The 16,366-nt window shown below is 50.0% G+C and overlaps 1 protein-coding gene and 1 long non-coding RNA gene across 19 annotated transcripts in view; one reads left to right on the top strand and one right to left on the bottom strand.

The window, feature by feature from the left end:
- Positions 1-16,366, top strand: part of LOC129483098 (leucine zipper transcription factor-like protein 1) — a 204,365-nt gene that overhangs the window by 62,327 nt on the left and 125,672 nt on the right. For 6 of the 18 annotated variants that reach the window (XR_010113929.1, XM_063610782.1, XM_063610788.1 and 3 more), the window contains exons 16-18: positions 2,360-2,570; positions 6,957-7,066; positions 15,299-15,368. Coding sequence is in view for 13 of the 18 variants with exons in the window: in XM_063610782.1 (XP_063466852.1) it covers positions 2,360-2,570; positions 6,957-7,066; positions 15,299-15,368 (391 nt within the window). In the remaining 5 variants the exon portion in view is untranslated. Of the gene's footprint in view, positions 1-2,359; positions 2,571-6,956; positions 7,067-8,881; positions 12,837-14,878; positions 15,369-16,366 lie in introns of those variants that run through there. The other 12 variants (XM_055279937.2, XM_055279948.2, XM_055279973.2 and 9 more) reach the window with 8 other exon arrangements.
- LOC134731607 (uncharacterized) lies at positions 10,063-15,320 on the bottom strand. The gene is made up of 2 exons (XR_010114025.1): positions 15,189-15,320; positions 10,063-14,720 (listed from the first exon to the last, which is right to left on the bottom strand). It is a non-coding gene; the product is annotated as an uncharacterized lncRNA (long non-coding RNA).

The following is a 16,366-nucleotide window of genomic DNA, read 5'->3' on the forward strand; positions in this document are numbered from 1 at the left end:
CTTTTACTACAACTGCTGAATCATTTTCAGGTTTTTTAGTGGCATTTAATGGGAAAGAACAGGGAAATGTTTGAAATCATTTATAATAAAACTTGTAAAAAAACCTACCCTCAAGTAAAGGGATGAGGAAAGTTATGAGATTTAGAAATAACTAGAACACACAGACCCAAGGCAGATCCTTGAGGAGAAGAAGATAGTACCGAGAATAGGTCGGCTGGACATGGGAATAAAATGCAAGGAGAATGACTTGAAAGTTATTTTTTTCTGCCTCTTTCAAAGAGAGTGACAGCAAGCTAAGGATTAGCAACCACGTTGTGAGAGCATCTGAAAACATGTTAAAGGTTGGGATTATCTCAGAACACTGTGAATGTGTTGGTACCCCTTGACTCACGTAAACGGGAATTTCTCAGGCCACTCAGTGGAATTCACATCTGTGACATGAGCCTCATAGACAATAGGCATCTTAAGATTATATTATATTTGAGCAAACCTTTGATTTGTTTTTGTTAAGATCTCCTTTGGAGAGGCTGAATATTGTCCTTGTCACTGAATAGATGATGTCTAGATGATGTCTAGAATGGATGATTGAGGCACAATCCAAATACCTGGGTGCCAGGGGAGAATTCTGGAGCATAAAATTATAAAATGCTCCAGCATTAATGCATTAATGGGGCATTATGTCAGGTTAAGTGACTTTTTACATGGTAATATGGTAAGATTTCCACATTATGAGAAAGATGTCTGTTCCAGAATGGACCCCCACACCTGCCCTCAGATTCTTGAAAATTGTAAATATTGGTCGAGGGTTCTTAATTAGAAATAAAATTTAACACATGGAGAAGTATCGCATTGAATTGAATTCTCACAGAGGTGAGTATTGGAGCTGTTCTTTAAAGCATCCTGGTTTTTTAATCATTTCTTACCCTTCTCATTAGCTTTGGGCAGTCTGTCCATTCATCTCCACAGCTTTGGAGGCAGATGAACCCTCAGCACCACCACTTGCTGTGCAGTGTCGGGCAAGTTACCTACCCTCTTTGAACTTAGTTCCCTCCCCTGTGTTAAAGGGGATAGTAATACGTTTTCTCCACAAAAGGCAGTTTGGTATGATAGGAAGATGATGGCTTTGCCTCAGACCTGTGTGAGCCTGGATTGAATTTCTCAATCTTTTAGAATCTTAGTTTCCTCTTTTGTAGAATGGCAACATTCATGCCTTCCTCGTGGAGCCATTGCAGTAACATGCAAAATTGTTGAGCACAGGGCGTGGCCTGTGATGGCTGCCACCTTCCCATTTCACAGTTGAGAAACCGAGACCCGAAGTGAGTGAGTGACTCACCCAAGGCCACACTGCTCCTAAGTTGCAGCTCTGCACTGAAGGCCCTGTCTCCATGATCATGAGCTCACCTAGCTGCCTCCAGAGTTGCACAGTGTAGGAGGGGTGCCACTCGGCCTGGAAGGGGCCCTGAGGAGCAAGCTCCCTGGGTTCATCTTGTAATCTAGTCCTTGCAGCAGTCCTAAGGCAGGCGTGGTTGTCCTTGTTTGGCAGATGAGGAAACTGAGGCTTATGAGAGGGTAAGCCCTGCAGCAGGGATGCAGTGAGGCAGGTCCTTTGGCCCCTAACCTCACATTCTTCACATCACACTCTGGGTCCAGCACAGAACCCCAAAAACAGAGGAACTCACTGTCAATGAACCTTGTAAACTTCTTGAAGAAGCTTTTATCTACCCAGGGAGAGTAAGAACAAGCTTTTCTTCCCCAAACCATTGTATTACTTGCACCACCCCTGCATTATAAAGCGTATGGGATGTTGGCATTTGAGGAAAGGTCAGGGTGCCTGTGTGGAATCTTACAATGGACGCCAGATGCAGCTGAGAAGCTGGACTATATCAAAAGGCTGGGAGGCTTGTGCTAATTGGGTGAAAGGGCAAGGCAGGGAATTGGAAGGAGAAATGGCAGAGAAAAAACAGATGGCTGAGCAGCAGGGCACCTTCAGGAGAGCAGCAGAAAGCTGTGCCTCGGCACTTGCTTCCTGTCCATGAGGGCCGTGGAGCAGGTCAGGCCATCCTCAGTTCCTTAGTTCCCATGGGCTTTAAGCTCCACACAAGCAAAGATGTCATCTGTATTTTTTACAGCTGTCTCCTCTGTGCCTAGACCTATGCCAGGCATGTAGTAAGCGCTCAGGAAACATTTGTTGGAGTGAGCTGCCCATCCCATAATTAAGCATGTTGGCCAAGGTTACCCAGGGCTTGTCCTCTCAAGAGCCTCTGAAGTCTCCAGCCACCTCTGAGCCACAGATGACCTGGCCAGTGGACACAAACACTTTGCCCAGTCAATCAGGTCCCTCTCTGTATTTTTATTTTAGGATCAAAGTACCCCTCACAGTGGATGAGATCGCCAGCTTCGGGGAGGGTAGCAGGGAGCTGTTTGTGAGGTCCAGCACCTACAGCCTGATCCCCATCACTGTGGCCGAGGCAGGCCTCACCATCAGCTGGGTCTTCTCCTCTGACCCCAAGAGCATCTCCTTCAGCGTGGTCTTCCAGGAGGCCGAGGACACACCGCTGGATCAGTGTAAGGTAAGGCTGGGCTCCCTGCCTGTGGGCTTCTTACACACACATCTGGGTACTTGGGCAGGCCTTTCTCAAAGCAGGGCAGTGGCCATCCTACCCTCTGCTGGGCAGGCCTTACCTGGAATGTTCTGGGCTGTGTCATGCAGAGAAGGCAGAGCACCTGGGCCTTGTCCAGTTTGGGGAGGGAAAGACCCAGAAGTTCTGGAAAGCTGTTTTCAAATGTCTGAAGGTCACACCTGTGTGAAACAGGTGCAGTCTGCCCTTGGGATAGATGGGTAGGTGAAAGAGGAATACAGACATATGACTCAATTTAAGGATCATTTTCTAATAGAGCTGTGCAAAGCAGGAATGAGTCACCTTGGGAGGTGGTGACCTCTCTTCCTCTAGTTTTTAGCTTAGGATGCATCTCAACCCGGAAAGATGTCAGTAGAGACAACCCCAATGTCACTTGGGTGGTCGAGATTGAAATCTTGATGGCGGGTACCGGTTTATAAATTCCTAAGACATTCTAGGCATGGAATGTCGACAGTGCCTGGACTGCAGTTCTCGACCTTGGCTGCAAATTAGAGTCTCTAGGGGTGGGATCCAGACATCTCCAAGTGATTCCAGTAAGCAGCCAAGGTTGAGAATCACTGGTGTAGATCAGGGGGTTGAAGCCAAAGTGGAAAGGATGAGGTGGAATCCAGACCACAGGGGCAGAGGTTGGGCAGGGCTCCATGGGTGGCTGATTCAGTATGGGGCAAGGAGGAGGGAGACCCATGCCTGAGGTCTGAATTTGATGCCTGCATCTCTGCAGAGAAAGGGTGCAGAGGGATATGGGGAGGAGAGACGGTTTGGATGGAAACACAAGTTCCATTTGAATCATTCTGAGTGAAAGAAATGGTAAAAGCAGTTGGGCCTGCTGGACTGGAGCTGAAAATGGATCCTAGCCTGGGAATATGACTGCAGAAATCTCCATTTTGCAAGAATTGCAAGGATCAAGATAGGGAAAAGCAAGCTGAAGTCATGTGAAACAAGAGTTCTGTGAAGTCTTTGCAGAAACATCTAATAGTCCCTTGTGTGTTTGGTCCACTGGGTGCCCTCGAGGGGCTTGAGGCTGAGGGATGAGGAAGGCCCGGAGCAGGAGAACCCAGCTAGGAGGCACATTGGGCCACACAGCACTTCCTGCTCTGGCGCTGGCATCCCATAAAGGAACACGTGCCCATTTGACACAGCAGTCCTGCTCTGGTGCTGGCATCCCGTAGAGGAGCACATACCCGTTTGGGCTTGCTCTCCTGCCATCCTGCCCTGTTGGAATCTGCTCATTGCAGGGATCGCTTTTGTCATTTCTCTGCTTTTCAAACTCACTCTCAAAATGTAACTCTACTCCCTTGGGTTGGCTTTGTTTATTGGAGTCTCATATTCTGTCTTATTTAAAACCTCTCTGCCCATCTTGTTCTTTTGGGGCTTGTAGGCAGCTCCTCATACCTACCTCTGGAGCCCTTCCTTCTTGAGCAGTTCTGAGCCTCCACCCAGGAGGTCCTGGCGCGGCCAACATGCCTGTCAGCTCCACACTAACAAACGGCAGCACTGCCAAGAGCTGCCCTTGCCACTCACCATCACGTTCCCCAGACCTACCAGGCCCCCAGCTCTGAATCCACCCAGATCAGACACCATGAGTGTTTGTGGCAGGGAGGGAAGGGATGAAATCAGGGATCCAGGCCTTTGCTGTTTTCCCTGCCCATATGTGGCTGGGCTGTGGGCCTCTCCCCTTGCTCAGTCTCTACCCACCTAGTCCTCAGGAGCCTGGGGTTCCTGTGTGGCTCTACCAGGAATCAGGAACTTGGGTACCTACTGAGCCTTCCTCCTCTAGCTTCCAGGGGGCCCCACTGCCTTTCTCCACAGTGACACCAGGGGGCAGAAGGGGCCCGTGTACAGAATGCTCAGGTGCTCCTCTGCCTTCACAGGCCACTGTCACCAGCCACAGATGGGGTCCCCCAAAGAGACCATGGCCAGTGTAGCCTGTTTCCAGACATGTGCCCTCAATATCTATCCCAAGGACTCCCCAGGTGCTCTCCTGACCAGGCTGGGCCTTAGAGGAAATGACAGGTGCAGTGCAAACTGCAGCACTCAGACTTCATGATTATGGAGGTATAGACACAAGGAACTATGCTGTGTATCTGCAACCATTTATTGAGTGTCTGCTGTATACTGGACTCTGTAGGGCCTGCGGGGGATAGAGAGAGATGAAGGGATAACATGGGATCTCCCCTTGAGGAGCTCACTGTGTAATCGGAGAGAGACTCTAATAAATAGACACTCGTGATTCCAGGTGGTTTCATGTCAGGGGTGGGCGGGCACTGTGGGTACCCCTGGGAAGGGTGCCTAGCCCAGCCTGGGGAACAGAGATGAGGAAAGGAGAGCCCTGGGCAATGATGAAGGCCACAGTGGAGGAAACCAGGAGCAGCATTGTGAGGTGAGGTGAGGGGCCTGTAGGCTTGAGGAGAAGCATCCAGGTAGATGGAATAGCACAGCAGAAGGACAGCCCTGTCTCTAGGGACACCTGTCAGACACTCCCCACCCTGTGCCACCCTCTCTCCAGGCCCACTTCCTCCATTATAGTCATGGACTCGACACTGAGATTACAGAGTGTGAATCTAGGGGAGGCACTTGATGAAAGAAATTATGAACCAGGTTACCAGTGTACACACCGCTGGCCTGAGGCCCAGGGACAAAGCAGAGAATTGGATCCAGACCCTGTCCTCTCTCTGGGCAGAAGATCCATCTTTGGCCAGAGAAGCTCGATGGCCTGCTGGGTGGGCTTCAGAGGGAGTCAGAGGAGGAATCAGCTGACAGCAAGGACCCTTGACTTTGTTTTTTTAATAGCTTTATTGAAATATAACTCACCCACTTGAAATGTACAGTTTAATGGTTTTTAGTATATTCACAGAGTTGTACCACCATTACCACTGTCTAATTTTAGATTCTTTTCATCACTCCGAAAAAGAAATTCTGTGCCCATTAGCAGTCACTCCCCAACCTCTGCCCCCAGTGACCACTAATCTATTTTGTGGATCTGCTGATTCTAGATGTTTCATGTGAATGGAATGAATGAAAAACAGCTGGAATGAATGAAAAGGCTACAGAATAAGATGTTTTAAAGAAATGAAGAGTATCATTTTCAAGAACACACATTAATCTATGTTAAACATGTCCTCTTCAGGGGACCTGCCTTAAGGAGCTCTTGATGTTGCTTGTAATCAAGATAGTGGGTGTGAGGGTGTGCAGGGTGGGCACACCAAGGTCCCCATGCACACAGCAAGCTTTCCCCTCCAGCAGCTCCTTTCCATACACCCCTGCTGCAGTGTCTGAGACCAGGCCAGAGTTGTTAGATTGTGGATCACAGAAACAGAACCAACCCCTCACTCTCCCGGGATTCTTAGTCCCTGGTGGAACTAGAATGTGATAGAATATTAATGGAAGTAAACGAGATGTCATGTGCAGAAGAGGCAGCAGAGAGCCTACGCGTATCAGGCCCTCAGTGTACACTCTTTGTACACCTTTGTCCCATCCAGGCTTGTCAGGGGCCCGTCCTGCTCCCTCACCACAACCAGCTGCCAGCCTGAGCAAGCACACTGTTGTGTTAGGAACACAATGCTCGCCTCCCTCCCGTGCCTTTTTGATTCTCCTTTTGATTTCCCTTTGATCCACATGTTTGAGTTTGTCGTTTAGTTTTCAAATATTTCGAGATTTTCCAGAGATCTGCTCTTGATTTCTAATTTAATTCCATTGTAGACCTAGAACATACTTTGTATAACTTGAATCCTTTGAAGTTTGAGAGGTGTTTTCTTAATGGCCTAGAACAAGGGCGTCCAATCGTTCGGCTTCCCTGGGCCACGTTGGAAGAAGAATTGTCTTGGGCCACACATAAAATACACTAACACTAACAATAGCTGATAAGCTAAAAAACAACAACAACAAAAACAAACAAACAAACTCATAATGTTTTAAGAAAGTTTACGAATTTGTGTTGGGCTGCATTCAAAGCCTTCCTGGGCCGTGGGTTGGACAAGCTTGGCCTAGAATGTGACCTACCTGGGTGAACGTTTCAAGTGCACTTGAAAAGGATGTACCTTCTGCTGTTGTTGGGTGGAATGTTCTTTTTTTTTTTGAGACAGAGTTTCACTCTTGTTGCCCAGGCTGGAGTGCAATGGCGCGATCTCGGCTTACTGCAACTTCCGCCTCCCAGGTTCAAGCAATTTTCCTGCCTCAGCCTCCCAAGTAGCTGGGATTGCAGGCATGTGCCACCACGCCCAGCTAATTTTGTATTTTTATTAGAGATGGGGTTTCTCCATGTTGGTCAGGCTGGTCTCAGCCTCTGTGATGTTTTTGCCTATCTGCTTTCCCTCCCAGGTCCTCATTCCCATGACCCGATGCAACTCCCACAAGGAGAACATCCGGGGCCAGCTCAAGGTTCGCACGCCCGGCATCTACATGCTCATCTTCGACAATACCTTCTCAAGGTAGGGCCACCTCAGGCACCAGCTCCATGTCTCCAGGCCTCTCTTCCACCTCTTCTCAAGAGCAGAGGTGGACCCTCAAAACCAATTATTTGTCAGTAACTTATTATTAATCGTTCTTTGTTGACCCCTCTCCCGTGGTGTTCCAGTGTTCGTTAGAGATTTTGTGACACACAGGCTCATGCTTGCAGAGTCTCACCATGTCACTGCTGAGGGGGAGAGGAGTGACACTCCTAAGTCACACAGCCAGTGGTGGAGCCGGATCTGAACCAGGCAGTCTGGCCAGTCTGAACTCTTAATAACCAAGGTGCCCTTTCCCTCTCTCTCATATTGATTCTCACTGCTCTGCCACTGCCCTGCCCAAAGAAGGGGCTCAGGAAATACGATGGAAGGACTGAATGAATGAATGAATGAATGAGAAAGGGAGAAATAAAACAAGGAAGGGCAGAGCTTGAGATAAGCAGGCCCGAAACTGCACCACAAAGCCCCTGGCCATGTGGCGGGAGCGGCAGGTGCCATCTCTGGGAAGCACTCTGAGAACCAGCTAAGGTTCAGGAGTGTATAGGTTGGGAGATGGGGGAGAAGCTGGACAGGAGAATGGGAATGGAGGGAGATGAGGCCAGAGGGACAGCAGGAGGGGAGTGGAGAGAGGACCAGCATTGACTGAGTATCTGCCAATCATGTGGACAGGGGCTGGGCACCTGCCCCTGTTTATGTCTTCTGCTTCAGCACAGACCCCTTAACTGGAACCGGCTCTTTAGAGAGAACTTCCTGATCTGTTTCTGGCCACATCCTCTCTGAGCAAGGTCCTGGGCTACTGGTCACATCCCCAGCATGGGTACTTGGCTCTTAGCAGAATAACTAGACAGGACACCAGGGAAAACCTGAGTCATCCCCTCACCACTTCCAGGCCTTGAACTGCCAGGGCTTGTGGCCAAGAGTGCCCACTAGAGGAGGGATTGGAAGATGAACTTCCCACCTCGCCCCCTCCTGCCCCTCCCTACACTCCCAAGTGGAAATGAAAGCACCCCTGGAGTTAGCAGGACCTCATGGCATAGGCCTATCATGGCCAGAGAGCTCTCTTTGGAGCCACCCTCTACCCCAAGACTGGACATGAGCCCCAGCCCCTCTTGAACAGGATAGGGCAGTGGTTAGGAGAATGGGTTGGGGACCACCAGGCCCAAGCTCTACTCTTCCCCCAGCGGCCCTTAGTTGAGTCTCCATTTCCTACTCTGCAGTGGCAGCCACACTGTGGATTGATGGAGAGACCGAGGAGAGGTGTGATGAGGGCAGAGCACCGTCCCAAGCCCGAGCAGGCTCCTAGTTACCCCTGGGGGTGGCCATGGTGCTGTGACAAACTCTGGCCTTGGCGCATTGAGGTCATCTCAGGGGCCTACTTGAGATTTCCAAACTATGGATATCAGAACTGAGTTAGCTGCCAAGTCGGAAAAAATCCGTGCTGGCCTCCGCCATATGCCTCCTCCCATTGCCTGCTCCTCACACCACCATACACACACTGTGCAGTCCGCACTGCCAGCTGCTTCAGAGCAGCCAGGTAAGGGAGGTGATATTCACAGCCTGTGACCAAAAGGGTATTTCTGCACCCAAGCCTCAGGAGAGTCCACGGTGATGTCCCGAGACCCCCTGATCCTCACAGGGAGAGAACTCCACTAGACAGACAGGAAATGGGGCACGGGGCTCCAGCACCCACACCCAACCAGGTCACTGCAGTGACCACAGAGGCCTCAGCAGCAGCTGCCACCCCTCGGACTTTCAGCTCTCAGGTAACACCCTCCCTTTCCATTTCTGTTTCCTCAGGTTTGTCTCTAAAAAGGTATTTTATCACTTGACGGTTGATCGGCCTGTGATCTACGATGGAAGTGATTTCCTGTAGCTTCAGCACCTCAGTAACTTCACTTTATCCACAGGAAACACTACTCTTCCTCACCTGTCACATAAAGCATTTTTTTAAAAAGTCAGCTGCTCCAAAATCATCAACTCTGCCCCTCTGGAAGAGAGGCCCCTGGGCTGCCCCTCAGAGGCGGCGTCCGGGGAGCACTTTGTGCTCAGCACTCTGCACCGGCCACTCTTAGCCCCCGAGGCTTTGAAGGGCTCAGGCAATGTTTCCATTAAGTAGAGACTCAGCTGTTCTCACACCCAAAGGGATGCTCTGCCAAAGGTTTAAACACCCAGGAGACCATCAGCCTCTCCTGGGAGCACGGTTGGCTACAGGCCTCTTGTGGAGAGTTTCATGGGCAGGGGTGATTCCAACTTCTTCCCGTGGAGAGATTTTCTGCCCTGCCCCACCAGGGCCCTGCATCTTGGAGACCTGAGCTGGGTGCCCTGGCCATGCCCTGTGAATCCTCAGGCTGTGACGCCCTCAGGTACTCCCGGGAAAAGGAGGTACACAGCCATCGTGCAAGTCAGGGTGCCAGGGGACCCCCCTGAGATCCTGACCAACTCCTCCAGTCATGCTCTTGCCCTCACTGCCCCAGTAAGCTGGAGGCTGCTCCAGAACTCAGCAGTGTTGGAAGGGCCTCTAAGCTACACTCTCTTTCTGGCCCTTTTGTCTGGGTGATTCTGTCCTCAAATAAAGCCCTTCACTCAGCCAGGCCTCTCCACAGCTCAAAGCATTGCCCTAAGAATCAGAAGTAAAGATAATCCAAGAACAAAACCCACTGTACTTGGGGCCTGCAGTGGCTGTGTGTACACTACATCTAATGCCCAAATGCCAGCCAGTGTGGATGTCGTGACCACAGAGCAGGATTGTGCATTGGCTTTACAGCTATTCCTCAGCTGATGGCCCACTTTTGTTTATATAAATAAGAGCTTCTGCCCCACCTGCAGACATGTTTACTAATGATCATAGCCAGGATTAGAACCACTTTCAAACATTGGGGCCTTCTTAACAAAAGTCTTTGATAACTTAAGAACCAAAGTAACAGAGTAAACAGAGGCATGATGGATCCCTGGGCCCCACTCCCCTCCTGACAGGTTCCCCAACAGCCCATTTGCCCACTTCCCACTGCTCAGCCCACACCAGACCTCCAGGAGACATCCCCCCTGGAGGCAGAGAGATCCTGTTCCCTGTTCCCAGACAAGAATTAGTTAATCTTCCCTGTTCTCTGTGGTCCTTTTCTTCCCCCACAACAGATAGCTCACCTTGGACAGCTCTTCGTTCCTTGTTCATGGAACCAGCTGCCCGCATTCAGGCCCCAGGTTCTTCCATGGGTGAACAGAGCATCTGACAAAAGTTCCCACTTTGGCCAGGGGTGAGAGAGAGAGCACCAGACAGGCTATCCGAGAATCTGAGAGCTGGGCCCGGCAATTCCTCCAGCTACCCTTGTGACCCAAATCCAGTCACACATTTCCCAAAGTTTCTCTTTGTCATAACCCTGGTCTGGCTGGTTCTGAGGGCTTGAGAATGGGTCAGGTACTCCAGGCCAAGTCCAGCAGAGACCCCAAACCCACCACACACCAGCAGCCACAACCTCATCACCAACAAAGAGGACTCTTGTGGGGCCACAAGTAAGAGGTCATTTCTGGAATGGACTCAGACCTTTAAACAGGAGAGTTGGGCACTTCCAGTCAGTTTTTAAGCAAGGCATGGGGAACGGGAAATAGAACCTTTCAAAGAGGTTGCCCAGAGAAAAGCTGGGCCTCTTGCATTCGGCTTCCTTGGAGCAGCCTCTTCTGGCAGAAAGCCATCAGGTGCTCAATCATCTTCCCCTGGCCAAGGCTCTGACCATGCTTAGTACTGGAATAGAAGTGGCCAGGCCCCCAGTGACTCTTCTTGGCCTCATGTTTGTCCTCACAGGCATGCCACGTGGCCTGAGATGATTCAGAACAAATCATGCTAACTTTGAATCCATCCAGCCACTTGCAAAGGATTATCAGAAGTCAGCTTGTTCACTGTTAGAAAGAAACTAACAAAAGAGAACCCAGAGCAATCTAGAATCTTTGAGTGCTTGGCTTTCCAAGGATACTGCGGAGACTCTGGCCAAGCTGATGACCTTCTGAAGTGTCATTGGCACCATATGCAACAAGAACCACCATTCACTGAGTAGCTAACGGGTATGGGGCCTGGGACATTCCATCTGGGGTCCTTCCTGAACATGTCAGCCATCACAGCAGAGGACCAGTTGCAGCTTACGCAGAACCACTCCTCCAGGAGAGCTGGATGTCTTGTGCGCACCACCTTCAGCGCTGACTGCTGTTGTTAAAAAAAAGCCTTTGCTGCATTCGGAGGACTGCCCCGTGCCCTGAGGTGACTTCCTAACTATGTGGTTTCATTAGCGAATTTATTTTTTGTGCTGGGTGGACATTTGTATTTTATTAGGTTGCTGTTTAAGCTCAAGTTTGCTGTGCTCTCTGCAGCTACAGAACATCTAGGCATATTTAAGAGTGGCTTTTATAAATAGCTTTATTCTGGTATTAATCAGATTCCCAACTTTACTGAGAATTAAGGACTGGGGTACTTTAAAAAAATGCAAATAACAATTGAAGAACCACTGCTGCAGGTGGTAGCCCTGGCTAGACTGAATTACACTAGAAATCAGCCAGAAGGAAGCGTCCTTGGGATCCCAGATCACTTTTTTTTTTTTTTTTTAAAAAGGGGCAGCCCCTTGATGGCTCATCTCTCTGAATAACAGTCATGTCTTCATATCGATACCAGATGCCTTCTTCATCATGCCACCGAAGCCACTCACCACCTTCAAGAACATGCCAACCTCTGTCAGACGCACTTACCCACTAACAAGGAGGCATGTTTGGCACAAAGTGCTGTCCTCCAGGTCCAAGTGGACTCTACAGAGTGCTTGACCTCAACACACTGGATTCCAGGTGGACTGGACCAAGAGCAGGCAAAGACACGGGAACTGAAAAACTCCACAGGGTTTGGAAAATAGAAATGAAAAGCCGCATCATATAACTTAAGAATAAATGGTGTTTTGGAAATTTTAAAATTATCATCGAAGGTGGTGAAACTATTTCAGGCCCAAATGAAAGGAAATCCCCAGGTGGGGATGAAATCATAGAGCCTGTGTTTTATGATATGGTTGGATGTCCACTGATGAAATCTTAAAGGAGTTTCATTTTTAAAAGTGCACATGATTCTACATATGAGAATTCTTTAGGCCAAGAAACTGTCCTTGGCTCAGAGGTGTTGGGAATTAAAGCAGAGAGAAGCCATTCGTGATGCTTAGAACCAAGGATGGTCATGTACACAAAGACCATCGAGATGGCCATTCTTGTTTACAAAACTCTTACCAAGAAAGCACTTTGTAGGGGAACCTTAGTACTTCTAATTTCATTACGTTTCTTCCAAGGAAACAGGAGAGACTGAATTAATAATTCTCTCTTTCCTCTTAAGCACTTTTAAAATAATAAAGTACATCTTGAAATTTTGGGAGGCATCTCTGATTTAAAAAAAAAAAGGCTGCTTGACGTATGTTATGCAGAGACACTCTGCCTCTGGTGGCTGCAGAGCAACACCCAAGCCTCATTTGGAAGGCTTAACATTTGGAATTGCACTTTAATTGATTAATCCTCAATTCATGTGGCCTTACGGGATGGTGGGTCTGGGACCCCAATTCATTCTTATCTGCCAAAGAATTACCTAGAAGCACATCAAATACCAGCACCCCACCTGCACAATGGGGGTGGAAAACTTTTGTATCCCTAAGCATATTATTATATAGTGTCTGCCATGCCATGTGGAAATACTTTATTTTTTAACCTCAGGATTTAAATAAAGTAAACACTATGACATTTAGACATTTGTCTCTCTTTTTTTTGGGACATAAAGTGCACCACAAAGTTATACAGAGCTGAGTTGGAGTTGAGCTGTGCTGCTGGGAAATAGAGCATCTTTTATGGTGGCTTTTCAGGAGGACTTGAGCCAGCAGATGTTCTGGGAAGTTTCCAGGTGGCCTGGCACCTGGTTGCTTCCCGGCCTGCTGTGAGGGTGGTGTTTAGACCTGCCTGTGACAGCCTGTCTTTCAATCCATGCTGTTGTGCCCTATGGGCTTCTAGCCTCAGCTCAAATGTCCAGATCTCCCAGGGCACCCACAGAGCATGTTGAGCAAAGAGCAGACTTCTGAGTTTACCGGAACAGTGGGGCTGGGGAGAAGCATCATGGATGGCCTAAAACCATGATTGGTCAATATGAGGTACAAAGCTAGGCAAGACTGCCAGGCCGAGATGGCTGGCAGAGGAAGAAGTCAGCCCTCCCATTCTCGCATACCTTTCTCTGGCTGGGTCAGCAAAGAGCCTGGACAGAGGTCCAGAGGGGCATGCCCTGGTCACTGCTGGATGTTGGACTGAGCTCAGGCTGGGCAGCCCACCCACACTCACCTCACACCCCCACTCCTGGGATGACCAGGGCTCTGTCCCTGGAGCGCTCTGCGCCTCAAAAGAACACCTTCCCACACCACCCCTTCACCGTCCTTCCTCCGCCAGCCCTCTCCTGCTGCCAAACTTTGGTTTGGCCTCTTCTTTAATCTGTTAAAGAAGTAGAGACTTCTTCCATGGAAGAAGTCACATTTTCTGTAACTCTGGTTCTCTCCCAAGGATAAAAGACAGTGAATCCTTCATCTTTATCTTCATCTCCCTCCTCCCTTCTCTCCCCACTGCAGCATCGAGCAACATGCCAGGAAGGAAGGGACTCAAAAAATACTGAACTGACCTCGCGGGTCAGTCCCAGTGCCCTGGGTCAGCCAAAAAGTCATCAACATCCCCACTGGCAACTAACTCTGCCAGGAATAGAGGCTCCTGAAACACTCCGGTGGCAGAGGAGGGAAAGGGCGGGCCTGCAGGAGGAGATATGGGCAATGATAGCTGGTCACTCAGTCCCACCCCCTGTACCCCCTCTTATGTCAAAGGTGCCCTCGGGCTGGGCGCAGTGGCTCACGCCTGTAATCCCAACAGTTTGGGAGTCCAAGGCAGGAGGATTGCTTGAGCCTAGAGGTTCGAGACCACCTGGGCGACACAGTGAGACCCAGTCTCTACATTTTTTTTTCTTTAATTAGCCAGGTGTGGTGGTGCATGTCTATAGTCCCAACTCAGTAGAGGCTGCAGTGAGCCAAGATTGTGCCACTCCACGAGTGACAGAGTGAGGCCCTGTCTCAAAAAAATAAAAAGGTGCCCTCAAATCAAGTCTCTGTCTAGTAACCAGATTGAAGTAATGGCAGATAGTTACTCCACCTGCCCCAAATGACACAGCTGGAGAGTTTCTTTGTTAATATAACAGTCGTTCCTGAGGCTTGGGGGCCTCATGGGCTGGGGGCTAGAACAAGAAACAGTTGAGACATACATATATGTGTGTGCTGTGCATCTGGGGCTGGGATCTGGGGACCTCCAGGTCAAAATCCTCCATTCCACCTCACCCCACGCTGCTAAACTGCAGAGTAACTCAAGATGACCCAAGTCTTTGCTGGAGGATTTCCAAGCCCCACGCTTGATTCCAGGTAATCCGGGCCCAGTTCAGTGTTCACAGACTCTGGCACATAGAGGTGCCCCGCCCCACCCTGCCACGTCTGCTGGGTGAGGGCCGAGGATGCAGAGACTCCCGGGTGACTCAGAAGGCTCCTCACAGCAAGGTCAGCCCTTTCAGTTTGAAGATGCGTGGGAAAAATCTGCTCTTGCCACCCACACACATCTGAAGAGCAAACAGATGGTGAAACCAGTAGCCCAAGATGAGAAAACGGACTTTTTTTGAGACAGCAGTTGAAGCTGAAGCCTCAAAAGCCGGGCGGGGAGGGGCGGGGCGGGGCGGGGCGGGGGGCGGGGGCGGGAAGCATAGCGATTATGAAAGACATTCAAAGTGGGTTAGGGGTGAGAGAAAGGTCAGCCTTTTACTTTTCCCACACCCGCTGTTTTCTGAAGAAGGATGGTAACGCGAGCAGAAAGGTGATGGCCAACCTCTGGGCTTTGATGTGTGTCCCCTCCTCCCGCCCCCATCATGCAAGCTCTGGGGAGGTCGGAGACTAGTGTGGTTTCCACACACCTCCCGCCATGCTGGCACTGAGGTTATCTAAGAGTTCACAGCCCCATCTAAAGCCTGGAATGAATTAAGTCTTTTTTAGCTAAAAAATGAACAAAACCTGAGATGCATGAGTGTCCTTACCAAAAGGAAGTCCTCGTTTCTAGAACAGGTCTGTCTTCGGGCCTGTGGGTCCATAGAATCATCACAGAAAAAGTGATTTCAGGAGGTCTCTCCCGCTTTCTGCTCCCAAGGCCGACTCTGACTGAGCCTCGGAGGAGAGAAGGAAGCCATTTCTGGGAGGCCAGAGCGTCCGTCTTCCAGGTCAGTGGGGCAGGTGCTGTCTTCTCCCTGGCTTGAGAGAGGAAAGCTGGTGAGGGAGAAGGGTTGCAGGGGGAGGTGCAGGGATAAAAGGAGAGCAAAGCAGTGATGAGAAAAGAGGGGTAATAGAAAGGGCCTCCCCAAAGGCTGCAGGGAGGGCTGGGCCCAGGGCTGCTTAGCAGAAGCCGTCTTTCTCATTGGAAGAAAGGGGCAGTGAGAAATGACAGTGTCGGTGTGGCTGAAGCTGCCCCATGCATCTGGTGGAGGCGGCACTTTAATGTAAGGAAGCCTGGACCATTGAGGTAACAGACACCAAAGGCAGTGACTACCAATGTGGAAAGAAAGGCCAGTTTGTTCCTCTGCCTCAGAGGTGGCTTCAGGGCCCTGCAAGCTCTCACAAACAGGGCCCTGCATGCTTTCACAAGCAGCAGGGGCAGCAGCCTCAGTCCAGTCCTCCCACGAGGCTTGTGAACGAGCGACAGGGTTCCTATGTGGAACCCAAGGTCTTGGAAGAGGCAGCTCCTCTCCACCAGCAGGGACGCCACCCAGCTGTTGGGTGGTCTCAGAAAGAGGACCACACATTCATGCCCTGAAGGTGACCAGTGGAAGAAGGACAGGGAGACCAGAATTGGTCCTGGATCAGGCCCACATCTTCTTTGGTTATGAAAGTTTCAGATATTGAGCCATCAGGAAAAGCCCAAGACTCACCCAGGGCTCAGTTTTGCTCCAGAGTCAACTGTTCATGTATTAGGTGTCAGTAAATAAAAGGAAGTTGCAGAGAGATTCTTAGAAGAAGGTTCTCTTGCTTTAGTTACCTGAGGGCCTATTAAAATGCAGATCCAGCCAGGTGTGGTGGCTCACGCGTATAATCCCAGCATTTTGGGTGGCTGGGGCAGGAGGATCACTTGAGGCCAGGAGTTAGAGGCCAGCCTGCGTAACATAGGGAGACCCCATCTCTACCAAAAAAAATTCAAATATTAGCCAGGCGCCTGTAGTCCCAG

The sequence above is a fragment of the Symphalangus syndactylus genome, chromosome 1, assembly GCF_028878055.3.
Source record: "Symphalangus syndactylus isolate Jambi chromosome 1, NHGRI_mSymSyn1-v2.1_pri, whole genome shotgun sequence".
Taxonomy (NCBI): domain Eukaryota; kingdom Metazoa; phylum Chordata; class Mammalia; order Primates; family Hylobatidae; genus Symphalangus; species Symphalangus syndactylus.